Genomic DNA, 23,693 nt, shown 5'->3' with positions numbered 1-23,693 from the left:
GCACACCTGTACCTGCTCTAGCTCACAGGTAACAACACAAGCAAGAAGCAATGAGCCCGTGGTAGCAACTACACAAGACAGCAGGGCCTGAAATCCCTCTCTGATGGCTCCCTCCCCAAATAAACTGCCACAGCTACAGCAAATGCCAGCTTTCACCATTCAATTACTTTGTCAAGTGCCTCAGTAAAGTCAAGCTTCCAGAGGATACATGCTCCTATCCCGCTTTTGATTTCTACCAGGTGTTCTGCTGTTCTTAAAATTTTGAATTGTGAAGCTAAGAGGTAAGACTTCCCAGGCAGCCTAGCCCCACAATTTCAAAATAGAAAAATAAGATAAAAAATACAGCTATGCAATTACTATGGAAAGCACTGATTTGCAGATTCCTACACAATAAAAGTTCACATTATCCTGATGTCAGGTTTTTCTTATTTTGGGTGGTTTTATCAAAGGAGTCCTGAATATCTGCTTCTGAATGTGCTTGCTTGGTGATTCAACCACCATACTTTCAGTGGACCTGAAAATAGCAAACTGGGATCCTTCTGAATATTTGATGAGTGCAATTTGTATCTTATAAGCAGATCTATGACATCAATTATTTTAGCAGTTAAAATGCTACGGCAACAAGCTTGAAAATTGTAAACCAAGCAAATTTATGATTTACAAAACAACTTTAAATGTAAGCTGCTTCCTCAGGAATGTAAACAGACAAATCACAATGAACACATAAGAAACAACACATTCCCATGTCCTACACAAAAGAAAAAGTCCTGATCACAGTGAACTCATCAGAAGATTTCACTTAGTAATTTAGACTGATAGAGAAAAAAATTACCACTAATTTTCCTTATTTCTTGCAGTTCCGGCTGTTGTTGAGGTGAATTTCTGGACAAGTGACTTTCAGGTAGCTTCTTGGACATCTTCACAGAACAGAACTCCTGTTCTTTGAGCTCAGCTAGATTTTCTGAAGTTTTAAGGTTAGTTTCCTTAGGAAACATACATGTTTGAAGATCTTCCTTCAGATCACACTCTGAAGAAGTATTTTTAATGAGAACTGTATTTTTCAGTGTACTTTCTTCTTTACCCAGAAAGTCTTCTGGAAGAGTTAAATTCTTGTTAACGTTTATGCCATTTGCATATTTCAGAGTTACCCAGTTCTCACTGACAACATCAGTGCAAATGTCCTCTTTTGGTGCTGAGGTTTGGTTCTCTGCAATCTGATTCTGTTTCTCATCAGCAGCTGCAATGGCACTGCCAGCTGCTGCGTTTGGTTTCTGCTTACTGTAGTAAACTGAACATTTGTGTTTCTTCTGAGAGTGGCTGTAGGTCGCAGGACTTCTCTTTGCCGCACTCTGACTTCGGCTGGAAGAAGTGCCTACAGACAGGAAGCCCTTCCCTTTACCTTTATCTGAGGAACTATAGGAATCCATAAATGTCTTGCAGCTTCCCCTGGAGGAAAAAAAAAGGTATTTGTTTTTCTTTACAAAGCCATCATGAATTGTTTTACGAGATATTGTTGTAAGAAAAGAAAGGGGGGCATATTCACAAGCCATGAAATTGTTTTAGGTCTTTAATTTACCATACCAGCAAAGCACATTCTGATTTCAGTGACAATTGAGCAACACTCTAAGTATTTGCTCAGACTTCCAACACACTTATATGCTTTCAGTGAAAAAGTGCCTGACTGACCACTCAAGAGGGTCAGATTGAGAGCCATCAATGTGTTTTCCATTCTTTCCATGGCTGCCACGCCTGGTGTATCCTTTACTTTCATCACACCATTTTTACCTTATGTATTACTGGCAATATTCAAGATTAATAAACCCCTGAGTTCCTCCATTCCTCCTGGTTTGAGGTGGAAGTTCTCTAAAAAAGGCTGCTTGGAACACTGTCTCATTTAAACCAGCACACAGCAATATCAGTGAGAATCAGACAGAAAGCACCACTCCACAATAAACAGGGTAGAAAAGAAGAAAAAAAAAAGTATTTTTACTTGTAGGAATCAGAGCTGATTACGTCAACAGAGTTGCTGTTCTGCTGTGGTGAAGCACTAGGATTTGGCCTCTGTCTTGATTTCATGAACTCTGCTAGAATATACTGGGCTTGCTGGAAGGCTATCAGAATCACTCCAAGCAGGGACAAACTGCCAAAAAAAACAATAGATACTGGTGTCTACAACTTTCAGGAATATTCAGTGAAAGAGGTAAAAAGCTTCTAACAAGATACACTTCTCAAATATTTTTTCATTAAATTTTAAGTAAAAAGACAGACAGTAAACTCAAAATACAGTCTTAAAAATGATAGTTGTAATAGAATTTTCTTTTCCTTTTTTTCCTTATAGGCCTTACTAGTCATTAGCTCGATAAAATATCTCAGTCGTAAACTTTTAAAGAAAAAAATAGAACAAAGAAAAAGTTCATTCTAAAAGAGATAATCCTTGAAGGCAATTTAGAAGTAACTGTGTTGTAGTCTTATATCATATCGTGTTACGATGTAAGACATCACATCATAATATGACCTATCAGCCCGCTGTCCATTTATGATAGTCATTGTCATTATTTAGGTATTTATTAAATACTGTCTCTTTTCCTAGAGAAAATGCTGGCATAAAATGAGCTACAAATGACATCATATTTCTTAACTAAAAATGTAGATGCAAAATATCCTCTCTCTCCATGGTGTATTAATTGCATCAAACATATATGGATCAAAACAAAAATCTTTCTAAAATCATCAAACCACCTTCTCAATCACACAGTGTAAATTTTGTTAGTGGGAAAACAGAATGAAAAATTCCTAGTTTTTCAGATCCCTGTAGCCTTCTTATGTTGCATCTAGAAGCAGGCAAAGTGGTCACTGCTGTTACTTCATTTGTGTTCTGGCAGTTTCCAGGGTCCAAACCGTGCAAGCGGCAGCACAGCGTGCAGGGGGACCTCAGTTAGGGATGCATCAGCACATGTGTGTCATCACTGCAACATTCACGTGCACTGCATCTTGCAGGAGCTCTGGGGTGCTGTGAGGACGGCCTTACCTTACAAAGAGGACAGTGAGCCTCCAGAAAGACTCTTCCCAGCTGGGTCCTGGCACCACATCTGCACACAGCGGTAACAGATGGTGAGGGAGAGTCACATTGAGCGTGAAGTGGAACTCCAAATCAGCTGCAGTCACCAGTGTGAGCTCACGAATCACCCACGAAGATGTGAAGTCAGGAGTGAACCTGTCAGGAAAAACAGAGGTGGAGATACTTTTTAATTGTTGGGCTGAATTTTACTCTCTGAAGTCACACTGATAACAAAAATACAAATAATAATATGATGACAACAGGAACAACAATAATAATAAACAAGAAAACTAATTTAATAATATTTACAAATAATTTAATCATATTCTTAATATTACTAAAATAGTGCCTTGTTGTTAATATGAATTATTAATTTATTCATCTAATAATAACAGTTTAGTTATATGAAATAATATTATTTGATAAAATTTTTTAAAGCACAGTTAAGTAACGCGTCCACTATCTGCCTAAACTGTGCAGGTGGCATTAGGTCAAATTGGCAAAATATGTGGGTTTATTGTGACTCTTCACAATACTCTTATTACTGTGACATGTTTTCCTTTTATCAATGAAATACACATAATCAATTCAGGTTAATCAACAAAAGCACAGCTGTCCAGCATACAGACAGTGTGATTTCAGAAAGGGCTAGGTACTAGGGTGCAAAGATGGAAAGATACAGAAAGCAGAAGAAACACCACATTTGTCTCTTCTACTTCCCTGACCCATCTCAGTATTCTACTTGATTGCTAGAAGGTTTAACTTGCTTTCCAATCAGTAGAGGTGAAATCTGTTGTATGGGAAACCACAGTTACTTTACTACAGTAACATTAACTTTACTTTTGCCTAAGTCACAGTCGTATCTTTCACTCAAGGATAGTTTAAAAAGAATCAGTTTTAGACTATGTGCAATGTTGGGAAAACATGACTAGATTGTGGTCAGGCTACTTGGAACAAGCTTAGAGAATAACAAGCAAATAAAAATTGTGGCAACTTTTTTGTTTTAATTTATTATTTCAAAATGCACTGATAAAAGCATGTGTGCTGCTTTTTAAAAATAATGGGTCATATAAAGAACTAGTATTATATAATCCGTTCATTAGTGTTATCCTGAGGGAAATTCTTACTAAATTTCTATTCAAAATTTTGTGTGTGGTATGCCATTGGAGTGTCTGTTTCTGAAATTAATTATTTCAAATTTCCACTTCAGTTATTTTGTCAACAAATTTGTCAGTGCTTACACAATGCTGATTTCTCGTGATGAGTTTTGAGCTAGGGAAAATTCCCGACAGTCTAACACTTCAAAACCATATCCTTGGCAACTGTAACCATTGATTTTCATCGATGAAATTGTTATAGGAAGAGGCCCAATATTCTCTACTTTGAAGTTCTTCGTAATGGATAGAATTTGCTTGCTGTCTTTCAGTTCTTAAAGGAAAAAAAAGAGAGCAATTAATTTACAGTGCATGAAATTATTTTCTTACCTTCATAAAGAAATTCCTATTTTTACTTACAATTGAATAAAAAAACCCCATAAATGACCAAGATCTAATACAGACTATTCTGCAGTAGAGTACTTCTAAAACTTTTAACTATTTTCAGTCAGAGTTCTGAGAAAACAGAATCTACACTTCTCATAGCCAAGCTCTTCAGCTTTTACCATTCTGATTCTGCAACATTAATGTTCTGTATGAGTTCCAGTGCAGAGCAAAGCAGCCAGCTGCACAACCAGAGACCTGTGTCTCCTTACTCACGTCGTCTGCAGTCCATTAGGGTCGCTTCTGGCACCTTAAATCGAAGGGATCCTCCTGCACCAGGGAGTCTTCCCCCTACTTTAAGCAATTCTTTGGCTCCAAAGCCTTCTACATTGACCACATCCAGAACAGTTAAGTTGTTTCTGCCATAAAATAAAAATCAAGCAATCAGCCACTTAAGCACAAATTAAGTTTGCAAAATCATGGCTTTGCTTTCTAGGTGCCAAACCAAGATAACAGTGTTTCAGTAACAGAATCAGTGGCAAAACCTAGACAGGTTTCCCCTAAACAGGGACAGGATCACTCCAGAACCAGGCACTAGTGAATTTCACACAGTGAAGGAGCAAGTTTAGTGACAAGTGCCACTAGATAACAACTGTGTCACCTAGTAAAAATGGTTGCTTCTTCATTCAATAAACTCCCTTTTCCTACAAAGGAAACCAAAGTTTGGCTGCATGAAAAACTCACTGGATCCTTAACTCCTATCATTATTAAGTCAGGTTGAAAAGAGCAAAGCCATACAATGTGTTTCTCTCTCAACTCAATACTGCCTCAGTACAGTCACATGCATGTTATAACCCTCTGACCACATATCAAAAAAATTAATGACTGAGACATAAGGCACAAACACACTCTAAGCAATTTTTATTAAACCAGAGGTATTCTGACTTTCAAATTTTGACCATTTGTCTATGTGCCTGGACTTTGCAAATTCATTTTTACATTGAGCTGTTTGATTCTCACTTACAACTAAAATTTGGCTTACCTGATTAAAATAAGGGAAGCTACTTTTTTGTAGTCAAGAGGTGTAAAAATTACACCAACTTTTCTGGTTTCCAGTGGCTGTAAACTTAAAAAAAGCATCTCAGAACTGCATTTCTTGCTGATGAGGTCCTCTTGATGTGCATCCTGTTGAACAAAAAATACACTTCTTACTCACAGAAAACATGTGTGTTTAAAGATGTCAGTAAAGAAAGCACTGTATCACCGCTTAGCACCACATAGAATATTTTTGGCAAGGTGCAGAAACTGCTAACTAACTTGTTATACCAAAGTCTTTCCTTTTGACAACATAAAACATCAGATAAGATTGTTTATTTGAGCAAAAGTTCATATTACTGCACTTATTATGAGGAATGTATTACTTCATTATTTAAAACAGCTTTTATTTCCTCAGACGGAAAAGAAATTATAGAGTGTCTTTCATATTCAAGAAATCCTGAAACACTTCACAACACAGGAACTGAAGTGTATTGATTGCACAGGGAAATGTGGCAACCATTATACCCTCAGTGCATGACTTACAACTTGATTGAAGTGAGAAAGGGACTGCTGGTAAATATGCTGATCATTTGAGTCACTGGAAAGAAGCCAAAGAGAATTCTCAACTATATTAATTGAAAACCAGAACTACCAGAAGTTTCTTAGTCTGGAAATAATGTAAATTTTTTATGAATACTGTTGTTTATTCTTTCTGCCTTTGAAAAATGAAAATAGCCCTATAACTTGCTCTTCCAGAACTGGGGTCCCCTCTTAGGAAGGAGTGATCAGATACCTATAGCAGCCAAAAAAACCATAAAGATTCCAAAATGGGCTCTCACTTGGTTGTTCCTCAGTTTATGGGTGTTGTACTAACAGCTTTTCTGATCTTTTTGAGTTCAAAATGTTTTTATTCTTAGTCTATTTTATGAAAAATAACACACAAAACTATCAGAACCTGCATTTAATAATCAGTATTTATTAAAAGCAAGCCATGTATGGCATTTGCAAACTTCCCCATAACACTCCCTACAAAGATGAGCCTAACAATTCACTGCACATAAATTAACTAGGTAAATGATGTCAAATGCAAAAATTTAAATATTAACAACTATTGATTTAGTTAACAAGGCAAGATCTGTCTCGAATGTGCTGCAAATCTACCTAAGCATGCATGTTTCCCCTAGCACTTCAAACCTAATGAAAAACATGTTTTGCACACACTGATGTGAAGATCCACAGCTATTTCTCCATTTGTCCAAGAGTATGGTGTGTGAGACTGTGGAAGCTCACTCCTACCCCTACGCTACCTTCCCTTTTCAGAGCGTGCCCACAGGCTAGGATTTATGAACTGCTGTCTCCTCTCTTTTACAACAACTTTATAACTGTTGCCAGAGAGGAAAGGTCAGCTTTGATTAGTGTAGCAAACATACTCTTTTCTTTTTACAAGGTATAAATATTTCATTATGATCTTAAAGCATATGTGTAGAATCATGTATCTACACATTACATTAAAGATGAAGCTGCAGTATGCCCAAACAGCAAGGAAAATACATTAATTCTGGGCTTTTGTACAAACCAGAAGTCTTAAGAAGAAATTCTGTGGGTATTCTGGATAGTACTCTAGTCACCAGAATATGCCAGCATCCCTGATACAACACCTCAGGGTTTAAGCACAGCTCAGCACTGGTGTGCCATAGTCAAGTGTTACCACACTCATGCAAAAAGGACGCAATGGGAACCAGTGAGAACCATGACATTCCAAACCTGAATCTAGAAGTTGCAGTGGCAGGTAGCTAAGATGCAGAAATCCCAGCTCTTCCTGCCCTAAAATACCTGACACTACTTCCCTCTACTGAGAAGACAGCCAGCCCGCTCCTGACATCACCAACTCCACAGCCTGATACTTCATGGTCAGCCTGGAGCCAAGGGTGAAGTCCCAGCACATCCACACACTTGCAGGCATGCATGCACTTCCTCCCTACAGCTGTATTCAAAAATGACTCGAACCCCGAAAATAATTAACTGCAAAGATACAAACCTGACAAAGAATCAAGAAAACACTGTCACACTACTTGAAATTGCACTTGGGAAGAACCCAGAAGTAGCATAGCTAGAAAAATCCTTCTCTAGTGTGTCAGACCACTTCTACCAAAATTAGTCATCTTACCCCGTGAGAACATTCATCCATTAGCCTGAATTCGGTGGTTGTGAAATTAATAGCTTGCAGATTTATGCCGAACCTAAATAAAACAAAACAAAAAGTTAAGCACTTGAAACCCAGCCTGTCAGAGCTGCATTGACTTATTTTTACATGCTGGCATCTATTCTTAAATAGAGGCTACTTTTACAATTGCATTTTGGCAGTGTGAAACATGGTGGAAATGTGGGTCTGCATTTCAACAGAATATGCTGCAAATCAGTTTTTATGTGGATTACACACATTTGGAAAACAGACAAATGGCTGGGCATTTTAGGTCTGTCACTGTAGAATATTGTAAAATGTAATAGTCAAGAAATAGAATTTCTTAGCCATACAAACACAAATTCCCCGAAGCTTTTTCTCCTCGCATAACTGTTAAGAAATAATTATTATTAAAGCTCATATAATTTATTCACATATCCCTCTTTCTGCTCATGATTTCTTTGGGATAAACTCCTATTTTCCATCACATAATGTGCAAATCAAATTCACTTAAAGCAAATGATTTGTTTGTTCAAATGCAAATTATAAGCATTTGACATTAAGTATTAAAAACTGACATAAGAAAACCAACACGTAAAATGTAGATTATAGATGAATGGACCTCCAGCCACTGAACTGAAAACTCACTTGTCATAACTGTCTATGATATTAGCTTAAAAAGAACCAGGTAATGGAAGTGATTTCTGGTGAACTTAGAAGATCTGCAGAAACAAAAGTGTGCAAATACAGAGAAAATGTAATTGCAAACCACTTGAAAGAGTCTATGTGGAAACCATATTTAGTATGCAAACAGATGCAGTTATTAATGTGCATATATATATATACACAGACATATATATGCACATGCATGTACCTATGTAAAGGAATGAGGTTAAGGAAGCAGTTACACAGGGATTGGGACCCCAAATAAGCAAGTTACACCTAAGCACAGGAGTAATCCCACTGTCTCTAACCACACATTCCTACCAACTATAACATTTTTTCAAAGATAAGTGTGACAGGGCTTATTTTGGTGAACTTCAGCTCACTCACAGGTCCCTTTACTGTTAATCTAACTCTCTTCTAGATTTCTCATTAGATCATCTCAAATCTCAAACAAAGTCAAAAACAAGGCAGAAACATCTACTTAGCTGACCCTAAAACATTTATGCTGAGGTTGCTCCCTCTGAACCTGCATTTTTCTTCCCAGTTCCTGTTTCCTCTTTGACCAGGGTTATTACCTAAGAAGAAAAGGCTAAGAAGAACACTCTTCCTGGTGGGATGGTTCAGATACCTTTTTTTTCACTGATCTGTCTACAGACTCTATATAGAGACCAACTAGCACTGTGAGGAGATGCACAAGCCCAGCTCTGTAAGCTGTTCACCTCACCTGAGCAGCTTGCACTAAGCCTCAGATACTAGAAGATGAACAACTATAACATGTATCTGGCAGACACAAACTTGCTTAAAACATGTTAAATTTGTGTTTTATCAATGATGAGGTACATAGAAAGGCACACAGCATAGAGGGAGGTGCCCCAAACATGGCTCTATCTTCCAAAATGGGTCAGAACACAATCCCCACCTAAGTTACACTTTGAAAAACTACATAAAAAGTAACAATCCTAAGGCATAGCAAATAAGATCTTTTAAATGGGAAAACAGTATCCTGAGATAGTTATTACCATTTGTTCAGCAGACTCAGTGAAGCTTGGGGATCAGGGTAGTAAGAAAGAGGCAGAAGCTGCAACGTAACTGGGAAGGATGAAGGGTTTCTTAGTACGAAATATTTTACCTAAATAGTTTGGAGGGGAAAAGAAAGAGTTAAAAACTACATATTTGAAAACTAGTTGGTAAAATAATTCAGCACTGGCAATACAATCTGCATTTTCAAGGGACTTCAATCTGGCTTTTGTGTCAATGCAGTATAATCATACATGCACATGACTGCATGTAACAGCAGAACATGTCACCACAATGTCACAATTTGCAAAATCAGCTAAGAGTGCATTTTGAACCACATGTACAAAAGCAAGACCACCCCCACTCCCCAAACAACCCTTTCATTTGGATTTTGATTTATGCAGACAGATGTGAACAAAGCTCTAGCACAGAAGAAAGTTAGTGAGGTGCCACCCCTTCTTAGAGAAGTCTGAATGCAAGCAGGTTATAAAAATTTCTGTAACGACTAACAATTAAATTTGACAAATGGAATATTAAGGTAATTCACAAATATGTGCATATGAAAACTATTTCCATATGACTGGTTCTGGCCTAGGCTAGGTTAGTAGAAACCTAAATCTGACAAACAAGAAAGAAATAACTGTCAATGTGGCTGGAAGATACATCGCTCTGCAAGTGTTGTATCTCTCATAAATGTTTTACACACTTCTGTTAGTGTGGCATGAGGAAGGCCATCCTGTACAGCCCTACATGTATCACTAATGACAACACACCCTATCCCTAGTACCATGTTCAATTATTTTACCACAAGCATGTAACTTATCCAGTGAAAGCAAGCAAAGTTTAACAACTACAAAAAATTGTTGGTTAAAACCTACACTGCTTTACTCCTCTCCTTGTACTGAAGTATTACAACTAGGAAGCTAGAAAACTTATCAAAGAGCCAATGGGATACAAATTTAGTGTCTTAACTGAGATCAAAACACAAAGACTTTGCTATTTAAACAAGCTAAACACACAACTGAGAAAAAAGTGTAGCAACAACCATCCTCACCATACTACTTTTAACAGCTGTGGCATTGAAGTTGAGTGTAAGGCCAGGCTCTGTAGTCAACCGTGGCAAGAAAAAGGCAAAGGATTCCTCTTCAGAGTTTTTCTGCTGAGTAAAGCGAGCTGATCCTAAAATACTTCTCCTGCTTTATTGGCAAAAGCAGAAAACTTAATTAGTTTCTTTTTTTTTCTCTTTCAAACAAAGAACTACAACAAGAAGATTATTTGCCAGGACCTGTAATTGCATCAATTTATCTTTCCTTGGAAATGGTCTCCACAAAATGAAGTCCATAAAGCTGTAGCCTAACAGCTAACTTCTATGTCTGTAGGCCAGGGATTAAAAACCTTGAAAGCCATTTAAAGACCCTGAGAAGACTGCTATGCCACCTGATGATGAAGGACTCATGCAACTCCATAAATGAGCTGGTAAAACATGCCTAGACAGTTTTCATACCAGGTAGCCCGGGTGAGATAACTAGAGTCAGAATATTATTTACATTTTAGGCTGAAAAGCTTACTTGTGGCTGGCAGTGCCTTGAAATGAAAGCTGGGGGTGCCTGGGGTGCTCTGAAACTCCATGTGCTTCAAGAGAACTAACTTCAGTGTAGAAAATGGTCCAGAATGTTTTGTTCTAATTAAGAATACTTCAGAATATTTCTGTTCTTTCTTACAACACTGTACTGGCTTGAATTAAGAACTTCAACAGATTCTGTACAGACCTGCATGCTTCCCCACGTCTTATTTTTTGCCATCTTTCATAAAGGTCACTCGCAAGCTCGGAATCCACATCCCAGGCAGAACGGTCCAGAGAGAGACTCTTCTGCCAAAGCAGATTTGCTGAAAGGATAATAGATTTTCCAGATTTTACAGAGATAATGTTTGCTCCTTCCATCAATCTACCTCTGAACACGAGTAATCAGTATCTGCAAAGCATCCAGAACCAAAACAAAAAAGGCAACCCACTTTTCCCCTTCAAAGTGAGAATATGCAAGGGCATATATATTATCTTCCACATCAGATTTGTTTAAATAAATACATCTGCAAAACCAAAGAAACTGTACATGCAAACAAGCGAATGGGCACTGCACAGGCTGTGTATGCTTTAGTAAGCCCTTTTTACTGCTGCTATTCCTAATAGATGCCACTGAAGAGTAACCATGTTATCAGTAGCCTAAACAGTACCCTCCACTGATGGCAGGAAAGTACCAAGATAATATGCTACATAATGGTACAAAAATATAGTAGCATGGCACAGCAGGGAACACAACAATTCCCAGTTTTGGCAAAAACTGTCTTTTCATTTTAGCTTCTTTTCTAGATGCTGATAATTTTCTCAAATTCTTCTTAAGATCAATTGCCAAGCTTTACATCAGTCTAAAGATTAGTGCATTTTAGAAAGTTACACTCATATTGGTTCAAGCATTTTCACACAGCAGAAAATAGTTAGAAAAGCAACCTTCTTTATAACGAAAATAAAAAATACCTATTTTGTAAGTGCATGTACTTTATTTTACAATCCTTAATGTTTAAATTAATGAATTGAGATTGGTGATTATTGGAATAATCCAACTACAATGTCTTTAAATCAGTATTTTCAGGCTAATGCATTACACATTTCTGTTTAACAGTAGTATCCTAAAGCAGAAGGCAGAATACCTGTAAGTACAGATCTCAATTATGTGCATTATTAGAATGAAAATAAAGTAAGCAACAAGTATTCAGTTGTATCAGCCATATTCCTTCACTGAGATTAAAAAATAAAAAACAAAAAAGCAAACATTTTCTCCTAAGATATGGATCTTAGCATGCAAGTGTCTCAGTAAGTGTTCAAGTCACATGTTTCTATATGTCACCTCAATTCTCCTTTTCACATCTGACTGACAACCACTGCCTTCCTCATATCCTCACACAAATTTTAGGAAATGTCATTTTGAAAACATTTCCAGGAGTGTGCTCAAACATTTAAAGCCTATGATATCAGCTGCCTTCTGAAACTCCTTACTGTACAGAGAGTAAAAACCACTATTCTGAACCAGCTTTTAACAGGTTCAACATTCTTTAGGCAGTATCATGCCATGTTATACCTATTGCTGTATTTTGGTAAATGCCAGCCAGGTATTCAAAATAGCTCCCAGCATTACAGTATCTGGAGACAGATTCTTCAGATCCAGAAAAAATGAGACCCCTTCTTTCTGTTTCATATGATACAGTGTAAAGGATGCTGTTTTATAAGCCTGATACATTTGCTGAAATCGATGGAATTATTGCTGTGGGAAAGAGATAAAGAGAAGGCCTTCAAATTTAACTCTAGATGCAGGTGGATATTGGTCAAATTTTTTTGTTTGTTTTTCATAAAAGAATTCCCAGGATCTGGGCCCAGGTTGTGCACATTTTCTAGTAACTCTGAATTAGCGGGCAGTTTTACCATTCTACTTCAACATCTCTCAAGAAAACATGTATAAAGAAATAAAAGGGCAATACATCATCAGTGAGAATTCATAGGAGAGTCTTAAATACTAAAATTAAAAAAAATATGTTTCAAGACAGAACAATAGCTTAGCACATGCTATGGAACTAGTTGTCTGAAACACTGCGCCGGGTACTCAGTACCCTCAGCCACTTATATACTCCCAGAAAAGTGGATGTTTTTAAACAAATGTAAAACTAAGTAGCTGCATGAACAATCTCAATATTCTCATTACAAGTCCTGCTATATAATTATTTTTCTACAATAAAACTACTGTCAGTTGCCAAAAAAAGCCTTAGACAAGCCTACCTGAATCAGACTTTCCCAAGTAGCACTGAATATCACAGTGGGCAATTGCTTCAAAATTAAGATCTCCCTGCTGGAAAAACAAAACAAAAATATGACAAAACAAGGGAACAAATTTCAGTTTCTCAGTGGATAATTTCATAGAGTCAAATAAAAAGATTTTGAATTAAGAGAATTAAGTGCCAAGAGAACTACAATTCCATTGCTGTTCAACTCTGGGGACTTAACCTCTTAATCGTCAGAATGGTCTAACAGAGTGTTGTGGTACTGAGCTTTTGTTTCAGGACTAAGAACAGATTTCTGGCCTGAGAGAGACACTGCTGCAGCTGTGGGGTTTGCAGTGCATAATAATAATAATTCAACACACAGAGATGAACACAATACCTTGGACACAGTCGAATATATCTGCAGAGGTATTTCAAACATCACTCCCACGTTTGTGGACAAACAAATACTAGAGAGCACATTCGTTACAGTGTCTTTCACACTGAGCTTCAAAGAAAAAACATTCCAGCAGCCTGGAGGTAGAGTCAGAGGTTCAGCGAAGTTCAGAATCTGAAAAGAATCAAACGACAGCTGAATTAAAATTGGTACAGCACTTTCTGACACACGTGGGACCTTGAAAAATGCAAACTTTCTTGTCTTTTGTGTTTTTGCTGTTACTACATGGTCATATGTGCTCATACATGATCCATACAGTGCACTTATGCAAATGCCAATATCAAAACATAAGAAGAGCCATTTAGATGCCTACATCATGTGCTTATTCCTAAACCACATTTGCCTGATTTGAATCAAGCAGTTGTGCCAGTAAATCATTGGCTTTAAAGGTCATCTACGCACTAAAGGCTTCCACTATGAACAAATGCTGAATCCTAGAGAGCACAAACACACACATTCAACAATTCTGAGAACAGAGCAATGGTCTGTAATTTGATTCATCTGTAGCTGCAACTCAAATGAAAGAACAGTTGTCAATAAAACAATAAAAAAGTAAGCTGGACAGTGAATAATGCCTCTTGAGACAGTAACCTAATAGCTACAGATGTACATAAACCTTTATTTTTAATGGATTCCAACCAGTTCTAAAAACACAGAATTCTTCAAAGAACCTATTTTGTATGTCAAAGGGCCATATTTTTAAATCAAATACAAAACATTGTACCAAGAAGAAATAAAGCTTACCTTTACTATGTTCTTTGTTTCTCTGGCTATGAAGACCTCATTCAATTCAATGCTGAAGTAAAAATTGTTTGTAAACCATATGGACCAATATCCTGAAGTATTATGATGTGGTTCTATATGAAACAGTGCTGCAGAAGGATCTACATCAAAATACCTATAAGTAAATGCATAAAAAATATAAATACACCTGCTATTGTCCTTGAGTACACAACAAGTGGTCTATACAAGAGAAGATAACATAGCATTCTTGTATGATGAGGCTCTTTCTTTATTTGGGAATAATGACATAAGAGTAAAAATTCAGAAGAAGCATGTAAAACAGACAGGCAAAGTATCTACCTCTCTTGTTATGCTATAGTACAACATTGCCTATTGCATTGTGATACAGCGGGCTGGATGAAGTTGGCAAAAGATGACTGAAGCAAGAGAAGACTTCACATTTTTTCTAAGACTGTCCAGCTTCTGCATAGCATTAACAAGGGTGCTGGAAATTTTATTACAGACTAAGCCACATTTATATGATATGAGCTGCTAAAGCACATCTTTTTACTGGCTCCTAAAATTCTTCTTGGGATAAAATACAGAATTGTTGCTTTAAATGTGACATCTGGCAAATGACACAGCAACAATAGGAAGAAGCCTCTTCACTGACCTTGGAATCACAGAGTGACAAAGGAAGTTAACTTCATCTCTTAAAAGTAAGGTGCAGTATTTTCATCATAGTATCAGCGAATGTTAACAAACATACAAAATCCACTGTCAACCTACCCTTCCATCACAGGACAGAAAAGACAGGCTTTGAGTGTTGTAGTGCCTTTCAAAAGAGAGTTCTTCTTGTTGTCAGAATAAAGACTTCCAGTGTCACAGGATGCAGCTGGGAAAGAGCAGACAAATGGAATACATCAGCCAGAAGCATATCCAAAATTATTTTCATGGGAAGATTTGCAAGAACACTAAAAAAGGGAACCTTTGCTGGTGCAATCCTCACACACGTGAGTAAAATATCTAACTGTTTGAGTCCTAAGACTCAGCATTTTCAGAGGTTTCAAACCTTGCCTTAAGGAGTATTCATGAATGCTAAACACCTTCAAAAACACACAATAAGGCTGTGAAGAGCAACCTGAGCAATTTTAACCACCAGTCATTGGCATAGCATTCTTACTAATCAGAGCACACTGCCTTCTTTTAACAAATAAAAAACTGCTCTGAAATAGAGAATCAATTACCATAATAGTCCCCTCTTTCTTCTTATTCATCTATGTTTTCCCTAGGAAAAACATGTCTCAATGTCATTATGAAAACAGCCTTTCTCATTAATGTTTAAAGTCTGTACACTGCAGTCTAGTGGTCAGAACAGGAAGCAGGCTGGAGTCAGGAATGCTTAAATGCCAATCTCTGCTCTTCCACAAACACGTCTGGTTTCAGGCAAGACTCTGCAATGGTCCTGCCAAGCAATGTCATAGAAAATGACCACCCAAGCACAATAGCCTTTTAGAAAACATATTCAAAACAGAAAAAGAACCCATAAACTATAAAAGGATGTTGAAAAAGCATATTCAATAATTATGCTTATGGTAAAATCAGCTAACATTTCAGCAACTGTTTTTTTTCCCGTTTTCAAGTATGTATAGCTTAGAGCCTTCAACCAGCATAAGAAGAACCACATATTCACAAAAAGGGTGGAAACTATTAGCAAAAAGAATTCATCTTCTTTCTCAATGAAGTCTAGACAAGTAGATTTTGAGATCTTTCAGGGTCTCTGCTGAAAAAAAACTATCCTTTTTCAGCAATCAAATCCTATTTAATCATATTATCTCCAAATATGGGTAACCTGTACCTTTACAAGAAATAGAAGCAACTTTTGTGAAGTTAGTGGACGATGAGGATAGCAGTACTGGCTCAAACTCCACAGCTGATGTGTCTTTTTGTGACAACTGCCGTATTTCCTGCAGGAAGACAAGACAAGTTATTTTTATAGCAGTACTACCCTTATTAGTGCTGCAGCTGCTGTATTAGTCTATCTTCTTGTCAAATTTGCATGCCACCATCTGCCATTTTCTTGTATCTTCTAAATCAACACATGAATTTTTATTCAAGTTAACAGCTCTTACGTATTAAAAAAAAAAAAATCCATCACTGAACTGCAACATGTCATTTCAATGATCTATCAGACATTTGGGCACACTTGAAAAACTTAGAAGTGTGACATTTGCCACCAGCAAAATCAATCTGCTATTAGAGAAAGCTAATTCCCTAATCAAATTCACCACCCTAAATGATGACTTCCTGAAGCCCACGATTACCTGTATATGCACCAGGCTGTCTCCAGAATGCATGATATACACATCTACTGATGAATGACCTGTCCAAAAGAATGAACACCATGGTAAGATCACCAAGGACAGAAATACTTGTTTTGTCAGACACTCACAGGAGAAACAATCCCAATTTAAATTTTAAAATCTCTGTGTGACAGATACCCTTGTAAAAAGGAGGAACTGCTCACATCTTGAGCTGGCAAACATTTGAGAGAGGAGTAAAAATGCTTTAAAATGTAAGCTTTAAAATGCAAGCATTCCCAGGAAATAATGCAAAGCTGGATTCAGCACCTTGGGCTCAAATCAGGAATGGTCCTATCACCATTGCCTAAAGCAACAGAAGACAGGGGTAAAACAGCTTTCACCTGCTGGTAAGGTGGTACAGCTGTGCTGGGGAACCACCTTTGGTCACTGCTAAAGCTATGTTCCCATCCACAGGACAGTAAGACAATGTAGAGGACCAAAAGAAGGGCAGCAGGAAAGAATAAGAGCTGACCATCATACCACAGTCCTTCCACAAGGAAGGTAACTTGAGGTTTTGCCCTTGCCTATACTTGTATTAAATCAGTGCATGCAGGCTGACATGAAAGGACATTCTCCTACCTGACCAGCCACGATTTCTAATAATGTGTGTGCTTTGCTCAGCTGCTTGAAAGCAAGACTGCAAGTGCCAGCTTCCAAAAGAGGGTTCAAGGTATTGATTATGAGCTCCACATAGCCACAGCTGTTTAAAGCACATACTCCTCTGCAGCCTTCCCAGCTGGATAGTTCCCCTGTGCAGACCCTGCCTACCTGCTGTCCCGCTCTAGGTGCTAACTTCCCACCAACAGCTAACCCAAAAGGCTAATAGGACCAACCTCTAGCACAGACAGGACTTAGAATTGCACTATATTTAACAGAAAACAGCCCTAAAAGATACTTCTAGTACTTGAACCATCGAAAGTGTTAACAGTGAGCACCCTTGACAGAACAGATGGGAACAATTTTCTACCAGCTTCAGAATAAATGTACATCCACAATTCAACATAACAAAGCCCTGGCATCTCACTGGCAGGGAAACTAGGTTTACAGTGGGTATTTCAGTTTCAGCTCTTGAAATACCACATCACAGAACAGGCACGAGGGAAACAGAACAGAATTTCATAGATACTGTTTTGTGTATATTGTATCCATTGTTTTGTGACTAGATTTTTAAATGCATTTCTCAAAAGACAAAAAGATCATGTTCCATTTCAACATGTATGTTAAAAAATATTATTTCAATCTGGATTCTTAAGCAGTTTCTCCTTCTCCAATCAGAAAGGAAAACTGGCAGAAATGTCTAAAAAAGGCTATTCTAATAGACTGCAAGGCTCTATAAATAATTTTAAATCCCCTGGATTTAGAGGATTTGCAGCATAAAGAAACTGCAAGGAGTTGATTGTTTTGCCTGTGGAATTCTAGCTTACAAGAAGAAATGATGTGCACATCTGTATTACCTCATTATTCTACTTTCCATAATGGCCAATACTGTATAAACCACTCTGCCTTCACAATCCCATTATGGTCAATTTAATTAATGGGAAACCAGAAATGCAGTTGTAGAATTCAAAGGACTATTTAAGCATGGGGGACTAAAGAATGAAACAGATGTCGTTTACAACTTTACAATTGTTACCTTTATGAAGAAAACTGCTTATGATAACTCTGCCTGACACAAATTCTCTGCAAGCTGTGTTTAACTGAACTTACTTGGATTCCCTTACTTGTGATATTAGGCTGTCACTGAATTTGATTAAATTTAGGATGTCAAATTGCAAATTATGTATAAAACCAAGTTGAATTACACTTAACAGGTAGATTTAGGACTTACCTGAGGTCTTTGTTCTTTCCATTGCTACATAAACTATCAAAAGATTCTCCAGTACGTATTGTCTGTGCTCCACAAAATCTTGCTGGGCATTTTCCACTCTTACTGTTAAGCTCATTTCTAGCAGCATTGGGTCATCGGACACAAAACAGCAACTCTGGAGTGAGACAAAGGGATATGGTGTGTGTGTGATGGGGGACAGAACAGAAAAAATTCATTACACTAAGGAACTTTGAAAAATTAATCAAAGCTATTATCTAAGAGACAAGGTTTCCAGCACCAAAGTGCTGGCAAAACAAAAGTAATTAGGACCTTTGCTAAAATCTCAGCAGAAACCAAACACAGTGCAGGTACAGAGAGCACAGCAAAAACAAAGACAAAAACAACTAAAAAAGACACTGAACCTTTAGAGAATGCAAATTTATAAACTGTCTTAGTCAGTCTCACCTCAGGGACTGTAAAACAGTTTCCTTTGTTAAATCCTCTGCCTTCAATAAAATGTGCCATAAACAGACTGATGCATGTGTCTTAATGGTAGGAAGACAGTTCATGTTCACTGGTCTGTTTATAGTTAATTTTTCCAAATCCTGTGCTTTTGTCTCCATTTCTCACTGAAGTAATTTTAAAAAAACAAACATACATGTACAATTCTTAATAGAAAACACTGTTGTCTGGCTAGAATGCTTCAGAAAAATACAAATAGGACCTTGTCCATCTGTAAGTAGTGGCTGCTGTTTACACAGCTAAGTCATAGCAACTACAAAGACACAGATACCATTTTGCAAAAAAATTAAAGCCAACAAAGCAAAATAGAACTAGACAACCAACAGTGAACAACATAAATTAGTCCTGCATCAAACCACAAAGGTCACTAAATTCAAACGACAAAGGTCACTAAAGGAGGACTAATTTGCTCAGGATGGAGGATTAGGAGGAGAAAGCTGGCATGGGAAGTGCTCTCAGAAGGGCAGCAGAACACTTCCAGCTAATCCCAAGTGGCACAAGCAAGTACAGCAGGCGTGGGGAAGCGCCTGAGGCTGGGATGCCAGCACACAGCTCACACAGCATCAGAGACCCCCAGCACCTGAAATGGCTGCCAGGAGCAGGAGAAGGGGCTGCCATGGAGACTGGAGCACAGGCGTGGTGTGCCCCAGGGAAGCTCAGACCAGAGGGCAGACAGCTGCACTCCACACAGCCTCCAGTGCTCAGGGGCACCCCAAGCCCCTCAATGCACTGCACACCGCAAGAACCAGACGGGGAGGCGAAGCGGCTCGGGAATGTCACCATGTGCAACACGTATTCCACACAGGAACACACCTATGGAACCTGGGCCTCATTGCTCCTGGGGAAAGAGGTGCCACTGGCCACAGCGCAGGTCTCAGGCTGGGCCAGCACCTCACCCATGGTGTGGGTGCTGAGCAGCACCCACCCGCCCTGGAAGGACACGGAGATGGGAGGAGAACCTGGGTGGCACCACCCAGGACAAGGAGATAAGCTCCTCTCCTGAGAGCTCAGTGCTTTTGGAGGGGCATCTCTGCTAACACACTAGCCCCTCCTCAGCTCGGCCCAGCACCATGGCTGCCCTCATGCCCCCCTGAGAAACAGCCCAGGCTTCAGCCTCTCAGCCCACTGATCATTTCTCAGCTGTGAACCAGACACTTGTGAAAAGGTTCTGGAGAAAAGAAATTACAGAAATCTAATCTTTTTTGTGCCCCACGTCAGCAGTACAACACCTACACATCAGAATGCTTAGCCTGTTGGAGTGGTTTTGGGGTTTTTTTGTGAGGTTTATTGGGTGGTGGGTATCATTTTTCATCTCTTTCTCTCCTAAAGATTTTAGTGTAATATGTGTGACATTTAATTTGTATCAGAGGATACAATTTTGTAAAAGCACAATTCCCCTTTAAACTAAGACACTGAAAACAGCATTTTTGCTAAAACTTCTACAGCTGTGGAAAGTGTCCCTCTAAGCTTGACTTAAAATAAGAAAACTTACATAGATATAAAACAATAATAAAGCATACCTTAACTAGCTGATATGTGTCATTAGGTAAACTGCATTCAAGGTGAACCCGTAATAGACTAGCATTCATAGTTTCTGTCTGTAAGAAAGAAAAGTGAAGAAAACATCAAACACATTGCTTCAAATGTTATATAAATCCAATTCATATACTATAATTTATAACGATAATAGGACTGCTTCCTCATTTTCTTTTCTTATTACACATATGTAACACAGCAATGTAAGGAATTTTTTTAATGAACACAACAATTCTGTACAGTAGTCAAGTAATCAATCTCTGAATCTCAGGACTCCACCAATATCTACCTAGTTATCAAACTATTATTACACATGATTATTAAATATTTAATTAAATATTTATACAGCATCTGCATGAGAACTCTTACAAATTTTCTTATGCAAAAAAAACTTGTATTCAACAGGGCCTTTGTGTGCAATATAAAAGCTTGTTTCCTTGTTTTCTGTGTATTTTCTTTGCTGATTGGATGCTGAAAAACAGTATCTAGGCCAAGAACATAATGCTTCTTGGATGTGGTCTAATACATAGGCTTGATGCCAAAATGGACAGACAGAAAATACTTGTTTTGCCTTTTTATTCACTAGAATGGGAAAAGAAAAGAAAATAAAAGATGACATTGACTGTGGCAGCTTGTAAAGCACTCATAAATCTAATGGGGCGACAGAACTGACAAAGCCAAGTATAGTTCATGAAAGCTATCTGGAAATCTGCACTGCCAAATCACTGGCACAAACTGCACAGCCAGTATATCTTGATTCTGAATTAAATTTTAAAAAAAACAAAACAACAAAGAAAGCCATAATCAGAATGGCAGACCTGTCACTCTATCAGTGCCTTTCTTACAGCCAAATGTCATGCTAATTTTGAGGCTAATGTGGAACCCCCACCCTCTGTTTCTCTTGTGATACTGATATATCTGAGTAGGGTATCTGCAGGTTCAGGTTTTTGAAGGAGTTGATGAAACTGACTTTACACAATCTCAATAATTTGATGCTGAAAAGCAAAACTGAAGAAACTTTTGAAGGTATCTAGCACCCTATTTCATAGCTTTTTAGTATAGGAAAAATAGGACAGGCAGGGGCACGTGAGTAGAGAGATTTAGCACATGTGTGGCATTCCATGGGGTCCAGTCTTATAAAAGCACTGCCAAAAGGAAGCCAATATTTGCATTCCCAATTCAACAGGATTTCATACCAAAATGACTGAGGCTTCACACAAGAGGGCGATGTAGCCCCTGTAAAAGTGGTTAGTGGCAACTCAACCACTGTCCCCAGCACAGCTTTCTGGGGGACTCAAACCCTGCAAAGTCTTTTCTTTTTTTACAGATGTTCATGTCTGTATCAAATTGTGAGAGCAGGAAAAAAAACCCCACGTGGCTGCTAGTGGAGTTTTAACAAGGCAGTAAGACCACAACTTTGGAGGTCATTCTCTGATCAGATAAAATTTGATGCTTAGAGTTCCCTTTCCAGTGCTTCTTTGAAAAACATTACTGCTTTCATGGTCTTAAAATAAGGATTTGTTAGCCCTTATTCAATGCTACTGTCATTTAAAGTAACTTAAGACCCCACATCCCTATTAAAAAAAATCAGTTACATCATATTTTCCAGCCTTTGTTTTTTTTGACCTAGCATAGATCTAACATGGGAAATGCTGTCCCTAAAATTTAAGCTTCAAATATACAGAGGGGGAAAAAAAATGCTACTGGGGTGTATTTGCTGTTGATCTGTTTTCCAGGGGAATTTTTTATTTCTTTGTGAGACTATCTTCAGAAGAGGAAACGGATTTGCATTTCTCTAAGGCAGACAATAATGCATAACTGACATGCCCAAAATCTTACAGCACCAGCAGGATGGCTCTGAGTTAACCCTAAAGAGAAGGAAACACTGTCAGAGGCAGTTTCCAACCAGACAAATCCAGGACCATCTCTCAGCAGTGCAATCACTCCATTTATACTGTAAACATCACTGCTAATAAATCGGAGCAGAGAGCTGAGTTATGCAGCCAGTATTTGTACCAGAGGCAAACTGACAAGGAGAGGCACAGCAGGGAAATCTCAGAGAGAGCTCTGCAAAGCATTGCTACTTAATTACCTGGTGCCTCTGTTTTGTATTAGGTACTTGGGCATACGTACTTGAATGTACACACACACTGAGCACCCACAAATCCTATACAAGCAAAGACAACTGATAAAAACCACACAAATTCTCACAAAGATTTTTGGATATATTCTTGCATCACTACCAGGACTGTAGAGTTCAAATCACTTCCTGGAGTTTGGCTACAGTATCACAGAAACAGAACAACACTGAACAAGCCTCCTCTTCTTCCTGTAGGCTGATCCCTCAAAGTTCCTGTCCTGGACAGTCCCTGACCCTAAAGTGGTATTTCCACTCTGAATGGTGTTAATAAGCTGTTTCTGTAATAATGATTCAGCAGTTTCATCAGTTTTTTGCAGGCAGTTATCAGGATAGCACACCAAGAAAGCTCTACTGCCTTCCTTCCTTCCCTCCCTCTCCACACCCAAGCACCACACTTGGACATGTTTGCTTCTATGATCCGCTGCCCATCAGAGCAAAACATAGCTTAAGGAGTGCTACATTTCTGCCAGTGCTTGCAGTATTTCCCAAGCTGTCAGTTCATAAACTTTGAACTCCTCTGGGAAGTCAGCAAAGCGGTGTCTGTGTGTCTTCTATGGTAAGACCCTCCACCCTGCAAGCCACTCTTCCGACATTCCCACCATCCTGAACACAGCAAGGCACAGATGTAGCTGCCCTCTTAGTGCTGTCCAAATACTAAAGAATGCCAAAAACCAGGCAACTATAGCAAAGACTACACCCAGAGGCTGGGTAAACAAGGATGACCTATATGGGCTGCACCATCTGTTACGGCTTAGCGGTAACTAGCCACTGCTGAGTGGCCACGTGGATGTACAACGAATTCACAGTGTGGGACACTGCTCTTCTTTCCTCCCAACGAGTGAGCCATGAACCCAGAAATCCTGGGACACAGGAGCACAGGCAGAGCACGCCAATCCCAA

At 38.4% G+C, this 23,693-nt stretch overlaps 1 protein-coding gene across 5 annotated transcripts in view; it reads right to left on the bottom strand.

Moving 5' to 3' along the window:
• TMEM131L (transmembrane 131 like) overlaps positions 1 to 23,693 on the bottom strand; it is a 78,136-nt gene that overhangs the window by 12,997 nt on the left and 41,446 nt on the right. For 2 of the 5 annotated variants that reach the window (XM_059844403.1, XM_059844404.1), the window contains exons 8-25: positions 20,639 to 20,716; positions 18,618 to 18,771; positions 16,751 to 16,809; positions 16,285 to 16,393; positions 15,216 to 15,321; positions 14,448 to 14,601; positions 13,647 to 13,817; positions 13,266 to 13,335; positions 11,209 to 11,326; positions 10,494 to 10,635; positions 9,442 to 9,551; positions 7,742 to 7,814; positions 5,579 to 5,721; positions 4,813 to 4,955; positions 4,300 to 4,486; positions 3,029 to 3,214; positions 1,991 to 2,140; positions 833 to 1,446 (exon numbers count right to left, since the gene is read on the bottom strand). In XM_059844403.1, coding sequence (XP_059700386.1) covers positions 833 to 1,446; positions 1,991 to 2,140; positions 3,029 to 3,214; positions 4,300 to 4,486; positions 4,813 to 4,955; positions 5,579 to 5,721; positions 7,742 to 7,814; positions 9,442 to 9,551; positions 10,494 to 10,635; positions 11,209 to 11,326; positions 13,266 to 13,335; positions 13,647 to 13,817; positions 14,448 to 14,601; positions 15,216 to 15,321; positions 16,285 to 16,393; positions 16,751 to 16,809; positions 18,618 to 18,771; positions 20,639 to 20,716 — 2,767 coding nt within the window. Of the gene's footprint in view, positions 1 to 832; positions 1,447 to 1,990; positions 2,141 to 3,028; positions 3,215 to 4,299; positions 4,487 to 4,812; positions 4,956 to 5,578; positions 5,722 to 7,741; positions 7,815 to 9,441; positions 9,552 to 10,493; positions 10,636 to 11,208; positions 11,327 to 13,265; positions 13,336 to 13,646; positions 13,818 to 14,447; positions 14,602 to 15,215; positions 15,322 to 16,284; positions 16,394 to 16,750; positions 16,810 to 18,617; positions 18,772 to 19,061; positions 19,216 to 20,638; positions 20,717 to 23,693 lie in introns of those variants that run through there. The other 3 variants (XM_059844405.1, XM_059844407.1, XM_059844406.1) reach the window with 2 other exon arrangements.

This window comes from Haemorhous mexicanus, chromosome 4 (assembly GCF_027477595.1).
Source record: "Haemorhous mexicanus isolate bHaeMex1 chromosome 4, bHaeMex1.pri, whole genome shotgun sequence".
NCBI classification, from domain to species: domain Eukaryota; kingdom Metazoa; phylum Chordata; class Aves; order Passeriformes; family Fringillidae; genus Haemorhous; species Haemorhous mexicanus.
This window is presented reverse-complemented; position numbering and strand designations above follow the sequence as displayed.